At 33.7% G+C, this 8,254-nt stretch overlaps 1 protein-coding gene across 3 annotated transcripts in view; it reads right to left on the bottom strand.

Moving 5' to 3' along the window:
* LOC107103414 (GTPase IMAP family member 8-like) overlaps positions 1 to 7,987 on the bottom strand; it is a 10,864-nt gene extending 2,877 nt beyond the window's left edge. For 2 of the 3 annotated variants that reach the window (XM_015403119.1, XM_015403117.1), the window contains exons 1-6: positions 7,833 to 7,987; positions 6,385 to 6,432; positions 6,036 to 6,100; positions 5,897 to 5,935; positions 3,753 to 4,364; positions 3,586 to 3,651 (exon numbers count right to left, since the gene is read on the bottom strand). In XM_015403119.1, coding sequence (XP_015258605.1) covers positions 3,586 to 3,651; positions 3,753 to 4,364; positions 5,897 to 5,935; positions 6,036 to 6,054 — 736 coding nt within the window. In that variant the 5' untranslated portion in view covers positions 6,055 to 6,100; positions 6,385 to 6,432; positions 7,833 to 7,987. The remainder of the gene's footprint in view (positions 1 to 3,585; positions 3,652 to 3,752; positions 4,365 to 5,896; positions 5,936 to 6,035; positions 6,101 to 6,384; positions 6,433 to 7,832) is intronic. The other variant, XM_015403118.1, reaches the window with a different exon arrangement.
* Positions 7,988 to 8,254: the final 267 nt, after the last annotated feature.

Genomic DNA, 8,254 nt, shown 5'->3' on the forward strand with positions numbered 1-8,254 from the left:
TGACCTGTTATGTTATCATTATTGTCTTGTTGCTGCATTTATTTTGTGTGTGCAGTGAGATTTGAAAATGTGTGAGATTTGTGTGTCTGTATACTGTAATTATCTGAAAATGTGTAAAATAACTTATTTGTAATTGATTTACAAATGTGTAAAAAATCCACAAATCTGTATTTAGATCTGCAAATGTATAGATCAGTCTGTAAACACACACGGTTACTTAAGTCTTATGTATTTATGCTTCAACACCCAGAAATACAGACAAACCATTGGTTACAAGTCAAGCAGTGGTCTCACCTCTCTTTATACACGTGAATTTTGCAAAACTTCTGGCATGTGACATCTGCAAATGCTTAGAAGATGGTTTAGCTGTAATAACTGTGGCAGGCTATATTATCATAAAATGAGCTTTACCAGACATTCCAGATATCTTGAATCATTTTTCTTGACAAGACATAGTTATTTAAGATATCTGCATTTATACTTAGACAAAATAATAATTTTAGATATCTATAATTCTGACTAGTCTAAATTACTTCAGATTTACCATTTATTTGGATGGGGTCTCCAGTCTAAGATATTACTGTCTTTCTGGTATACTTCAGATATCAACAATAAAAATTATGACTAGTTGTAAATAAAAAATGAGATATCTCACCTTGTTATTGAAGATATTTTGAGATGTATTGTATAATGTATTTTAAGACATATTAAAGCAGGATTAAGTTGCAGATATATTGAAAGCAAATAATAATTAGGTGAAATTAGGTAATGTTATAAATATCTAGAATGACATTTTTGTCTAGTCTAAATTAAATTCACTTTTTTTAAATCCAGACAGACTTTATATTTCAGAGATTTTGAATCACTCTGATGTGTCAAAACTTGGCATTTAAAGAGCATTTTTGGTGGAAAGTTCAAAAAGGCATTTTAGACTTTCTGGTGTTTGCTATTCAGTGGTCTGCAATGGCTAATGCAAATTATCTGGTTTTTAAATAGACCTTTAGTGCTGAAGCTCATGCTCGAGCGGGTTTGGACTTAGAGAAAATGTGTTTGTTTGTTTTTTAACACATTAGTGGTATCTCATCTGTCTTGTCTGGAATTGAGAGCGGCTGGCTGAAGTCTGAGCTCCTGAGTCGGATCGACCGTGAGATACTGTAGGTGCCACTAACTCAGCGGCCCTTGAATATCCGGCTTCAAAATCACTCCTCAACGGCACTTCACTGCGTATTTTTCAAGCACTTTTGGATTTCACAAAGTTCTTGTTTGCCACACATCCCATTTTGCCAGCACCATTGCAGGCCAAAATTCTTAATGGTCTTAACTGTTTGGACGGCTCGGTGACAGCACTAGGGGGCTATTCCGTAATTCAGATGTCAAAATACATAGATTTGACTAGTCAAGATTAACTTTGAGATATCTTGATTATAATTCCAGATGTGTGAAACTTTAAATGATGAATCGGGTGATGCAACTTGACATATCTCAAAAAGCATTTTGACCCATCCAAAATGTGATTGATATATCTTGAATTGTTATTTTCACTAATCATAATATAATTTTAAATTCTTAAAGGAACATTAAGAATAAACAAAATTTTGTTTTTCCATGTGAAAATATTTTCTTTGATATCTTAGAAGTAATTACGAATGGTCAGAAAAGCTGATTCTATGATAAACGGACTGCCATAAGCCTGCGAGCCTGCACTCACACATGAAGCTTCTACTCATTTGTAGACCTGACATGGCACAAGTTTTGCAAAAATCACGTGTGTAAACAGAGCCAACCAAGAAACTGCTTCACTTGTAACCAATAATTTGTATTTCCGGGTGTTGAAGCAAAAATACATCAACACTTAAGTCACTCTGTTCGTTTACAGACTGATCTAAAGATTTGTACATCTTAGTACATCTGTAGATCTGAATACAGATTTATGGATTTTTTTACACATTTGCAAATCAATTACACACATATTTTACAAATTTGCAATCTACTCACACATTTTCAAATCCCACTGGACACACAAAAATATGATACAGACACACAACACTTCACACACATTTGCAAATAATATTGCAACAATAACGCCCCCATCAACATGGGCTTTATCTGGGAAAGAACAAAATGTTATGTGTTATTAATTTATTTAATGTTGCTTATTGTTTGAGTAAGAGATTTATTTCTTTACATTTTTTTGATGTGTTTTATCTTCCTTTTTCCCTGAAAGGTTGTCTTAAAGCCGGTGTAGATCTGCTCGGGGCGATATATGCAACTCCACTCGGACAAACTTTACTGCACCCCTGCCTTAAGAATCAAATCTCTGTCTTAACATATTATTATTTTTCATACAATTGCAAATCAATTACAAGCAAGTTATTTGAAACATTTGCAGACACTCATACAGACACACAAATCTCACATTCTTAAATCCCACTGTACACACACAACACATATAGACACACAACATATACAGACACATTTGAAATTAATATTGCAACAGTAATGCCCCCATCAATATGGGTTTTATCTGGGAAAGAACGATACGTTTTGTGTTATTGATTGAGAGATTTATTTCTTTACATCTTTGTTTTGTGTTTTATCTTCTTTTCCCCTAAAATGATGTCCTGAAGCCGGTTGCTGAAGAAAATTGAAAACTGCAAGGTCTCAGCCACAAACGCGACCCCAGCCACCCTCCTCTCCATGACACTCCACCCAACAACAAAAATCAAAACACAGAGTCTACGGGAGGTGCAGAGGGGCCGGCATTGGACAACAGAGGGAGTGGGTTATATATTAAAAAGGAAAAATGCTGCAAGTTGTAAAAAAAAAACAACTGTCCCAAACAGTGTTGCGACCACCAGCGGGAGAAAATCCTCAACCCATATGGAGCCAGACACTTAGTAAAGTCCTAAACAGGAAAAGTTTTTCCATCCACACCAACCCCCAGACATACCCCACTGAGCTTTTTTTTTTTTTTTTTAAGTATATAAACAATTGTTGCACATGTGTGACCAAGGGCAGCAATATTCATAGCAGACCGTGATGCAATGGATATTAATATCCTTTCTTTTACCTGAAAACAAGCAGGGTCAAAACCAAAGCGTTTGTGCAATTTTCGCTTTGGCTGGAGTTTTTAGGATATTCAATTAGTGTATAAATCCATATATGTCTGGCTGAATGGCACAACCACAAAATACATTTACTGTTTTTTCCAGATATCCTGCTACATATGGACTGTCTCTAAGACTCGAACATAAACATATCTTTTCTGCCTTCCTGCCACATATTTTCTCAGGGGTATTCTGTTTTTATTTTTACTAAGTAATGTGTTTAATTTGCAATTAATGCTTAACTCAATACGTCCTTCCAAATGGAAAGATAATTTGCAACTTTCTTAATTTACATTTTTTCTAGTTGGAAGAAATTTTTTTTTATAGTGTTTTTTGTGTTTCCTTCTTAGCACCATTTATGAAATTGCATTATGTTTATGTACTTGCAGCATGTTTGCACCCCTTAGCCACCATAAGTTACATTGCATTTAGTTAACAGTATTAAAATGTTGATTAAATCTGTAATGATTTTACTTACTGACTGAAAAAGAGTGTCTCAAAATGGCTGACATTCCAGAAGCCATTTCTTTGTTTCCATCAGTGGCTGTGAAAAAGAAAATTGAATTTAAAGGTCATTTTTAATATAATATAAATACATTTCAGAATGGCTTTGCATATATGCTTTTCTAATCTTTGTTTACTTACCAGCATTAACAGCAACTGCAGCATTTGTCACTTGTTTGCTAAGTCTCTTGCTGTCGTTGGCCAACATGGAGGCTGCTCCATTGCTCACATGTTCTAGATTTTTCTCTTTGACTATTTGACCAATTTGACCCAGCAACTCTTTAAGTTCAAGATTCTTCTGTTCTAAACATCTGCATTTACATTTTTTGATCAGCTCCTGTAATGCAGGTTTATTTACGTATGGTGTCACAGAATAGGCACTGTACTTATTAGGTTTCAGAATCATTATCAGTGAATGTTCAAATGATTGATCACTGAAAGTTTGAAGGACGCAGCACATTCTGTTTCTGTCTTTCTCTGTGAACTTTTCAGGCTGTATGACCAATAGAAACACATGAGGTCCAGGAGCAGAGATCGTCTTAAACTCATGTAGAAACTCCTCAAGTTTGTCTTCTGCACTAGAATCCAGATCCAGGGTGTTGATGACAGTTAATTTATTTTTTTCCACTCGTCTACTGATTCCTACAAAGTTTGGTACTTTGAAATAATCATCTCCCAGTATGAAGTTCCCCACTGACATCCGCTGAGACCAGCTGCCTCCGAGAAGAACAACCCTCAGCTCAGGAACTGGAACTAAGGACAGATATCAAGTTTAAAGAAAGTTTATCAATCTAGAAAAACTAAAAATATAAATGGTGTCTATTAAGATTATTTCAGATGTCTAATGTTATCTAATTAAGATTTATAAGAAGAGAAAAAAAACATGAATTTAAAATTTGTCTGGAAACTCTTAGAGGTTTTAGACATTTTTTTCTTTATACAATTAGTGTTATATTTAAACCCAGATAAGCACAGCTCTCTAAAGACGTAAAGTGTATTGTTGAAGTCAGACAAGAAACTAAGGAATTGCGAAAATATTGTCTCTATGACAAAAACACCTTTTGTTATTTTTATCCCTCTCAACAACAAGTAATATACAGATAGTGTCTAATTTTAATCTTTTCAATGCTTATTTATTTTGTATTTTTAATAACCAAACATAGGGAATTTGAGTTTTTTTTTTAGCATAGCATAGATATCATGAAGTAAAACCAGAATAGATGATATGTTGGTGAAGATTCTCAGTCATCCAGGTCATAGTCATTCCAAAAAAGTAAAACAAAACAATCCACTGGACTTTCTTTACAAGTTGGAGGACATTTCAGTTAAGCGGAGTGGTGTATGCAGTTTAGCACAGTTAGGAATGCTCTGATCTTTATATTGGAGAAACCAAATAACCTCTCTACAGATGCATGGCCCAACACAGAAGAGCAACCTCCGGACAAGACTCAGTGGTTCATCTACACCTTATGAACAAAGAACATTCTTTTGCAGAACAGGATGTTCACATTTTGGACAAAGAAGACAGGTGGTTTGAGAGGGCCATCTATGTTAAGAAAGAAAAAACAACCTTAGACAGAGGGGCTGGACTCAGATTGCAGCTTTCAAAAACCTACAATGCTGCAATTGAGATCATTTCTTCCACTTCATTGCATCCCCAACCCCTTTACAGGGGAAAAGAAGACCTCGCCTATTCAGCCAGGCCAACAATTCCCTTTAACGACCAACCTTTCAGAGACATAGACAGGTATGGGGCATTGCAGGCTAACAAAAGAAGCCAAACAACCCCCATTCTAAAGGGGTGGATCCCTTGGTCTGTTTCAATTTCCATGTTTTCTAAACAAAAACAAAGGCTTTGTTGGGCTACTGTATAAAACCTGGAACTCAACGCTATTTCTTACATTTTGAACTGAAAAAGCTTCCTGGATGGGAAGCTAAACATCTTCAAACTTGGAAACAAAGTCCAGTGGATTATTTTTTAAGTTTTTTGGAACAGTATAGATAATATGTGGTAAGTTTGCTGCTTTCTGTGATACTTGTGACAGAACATTTCTATGGCCACAGAAAATGTAAATGGTAGGTAAGTAACTAGAAACTGCTAAATCAATGTGTTTTTAGTGTAAGGTGATTAATTATATCTCTCTCCTCCATCCAACATTCAAAATAAGTTCACTCATAGCATTTTGTCCCTGATAGGATAGAAGATCCCGAAAACATCTTTAGAAATTCTTGGAAAACAAATCTTTATCTTTGTATTTTGATTATTTTGAACATTATTTACTCACTAAGGGGTTCATCATTTATGTGCTCTTCAGAAGGAGCTCCTGAAAATAAAGAGATGTATTGATACACCCAAAAGATTTTAACAGTTTGTCTGTGATGTCTTATTGTGTAATATTTCAACAGGGAGTTTTATTGACTCACCATCTTGTGCAGCAGCCATGATTTTTCTGTTACTTATCAGCAACTCAGTTGTGGTTTAAAACAAACTACATAAAAAAAAAAAAATCATAATAAGTACAGTAGATATTGAAAATAAAATAAAATAGTTTTTGTACGATCCTGAAAACAGAAACATGATGGAAAGCATCTATAAATATGTCTTTCATTTTCCATGAAAAATGTCTTAAAAAGGTGTTGAGATGATTCAAAAGGTATGAACTAGATTTAGATGTGAAAAGAAATATCAAGAAACAATAAAAGTATTGTTAATGTTAAAAAACAAACAAAAAAGAAATGATAAAAATAATCACATATTCACACATAAACTGACCAATCAGCATAAAGGAGATGGTGTTGGGTTGACACAGATCAGCAGCCGCTGGAAAAAACAAACACACACACACATTTTAACCATAGGAGCATTAAATCATATTGTTTGTGAAAATCAGATAAAAAAAAAAATGAAAGTTACCTTAAATGTAATTTGCATAAAATTATAAATCAGCATATCCACCCTTTTTCCTTTTTTGAAGAAAATAATAATATTTCTCCTCTTTGGCTGGTTTTCATGGGGTTTATTGCTATAGAAAATAATAATAAATGTTAACTGCAACTTTTTAAATTCAAAATATCATGCAATTCATTGCTCTTATTAAATCATCTTCATTAACTAATTCATGTTTTAAAGGACCAGATGTTTCTCCTATGTTATATTTTATTGCATTAGCGCTGTAATATCTAGATCACATTTTTAGTACAAAGTAATACAACATTTTATATTGATGACATCAACAATATTTGACTGTTTAAATTATTCAAAAAGCTCAGTATACTGATTTATTATCCAAGAACAACATTTGTAGTTACCATGTATGTTATGGGCTATCAAAGTTGTTTCTCTGGTGTTATTAAAAGCTTTGCTAGTCCTGTTTCCAACTTTTTTACCCACCTTTCATTTCAGACTTCATGAAAACTGTCCTGTAAATTCCCATAACTTTCACATTATGTGCTACAACTTTGGACCTATTTCTTCAATGCTCCTTATTTTTGTTGTAAATTTTTTACAAAAAAACAACATTTGATCCAGATTTCAAGGGTTTCCAACTTCCTAAATAATAGTTCATATTTCTCGATTTCAGTCTGTATTTCTGCACCTCTTGGCCAGAAAAGTTTAGTAAAATAATGTTTGTTTTTCTTTTGGTGATTTTCATATTAAGAAAAATGCATTTAAAGAAAACTATGCTTAAGGGTAAACATAAACCTTCAATTATTTTTCTTAGTAATTCACCAAATTTCAGTAGTATATGGACGGATCTCTTCCATAGTAATAGAACAACATTTAAAAAACATTTCTAAGATATAAGAGATATAAGAGATAATTGGAAGTAAAGAATGATTGGAAATAAATCTACTCTTTCATGTAATAAACAAATATGCAAACAAAACTAGGAGTTATTTCAAGACATGGCGTGTTGTCAATAACAGGAACCCCTGCCCCCCCTTCAAAAAGTGTCAAGACAATGATGGGATTTATGATGGTGGTGGTTTAGCAAGTAATGCTCATCAGCATCAGTCAACCTCCCCAACTTCACACACACACACACCCTGTTGCCAAACCACAGCAGAGCTTAACAATAAATTGATAGATTTGTATCTAAGGAGCTGTTTTAGTTGCCACCATTGAAAATTATTTTAACTAACCTAATATAAAAAATAAAGAAAACTCACACTTCTGTTAAACTGCTTGCTTAATAACATATTTAGAGTCACTCGACTTACCTGCGGCTGTCCCATTACATGCTTGTTTGTAAAAAATATATAAAACATCAAGGACAAACAAAAGTAGGTATCTACAGAAACTATAAAAGAAAGCTAAAATATATATTATAATCTAATCTTTTTAAGCCAGTTTCAGTGTCACTGCCTCCCAGGTGATGATCAACTGAAGGAAGTTTTGCTAAAATACCTGCACTGGGTGTAACGCTGACATTCTTCCTCATTCCCGGAGAAACTGAAGTTAAAACTAAAAAAAAATCACTAGAAGAAGAAAAGCAGAGTTTAAACAATCTGTCTGAATATGAAACATAAAACATGCTATAAACACAAAGCTCCAAGCATTATTTATTTATTAAAGTCTGTTTATTTAAAGGTGAAGGCACAGTTACAGCATTAAAACCCTTATTTCACATTGCCATTCTTTA

This window comes from Cyprinodon variegatus, unplaced genomic scaffold (genome assembly GCF_000732505.1).
Source record: "Cyprinodon variegatus isolate N-32 unplaced genomic scaffold, C_variegatus-1.0 Scaffold1440, whole genome shotgun sequence".
Classification (NCBI taxonomy): domain Eukaryota; kingdom Metazoa; phylum Chordata; class Actinopteri; order Cyprinodontiformes; family Cyprinodontidae; genus Cyprinodon; species Cyprinodon variegatus.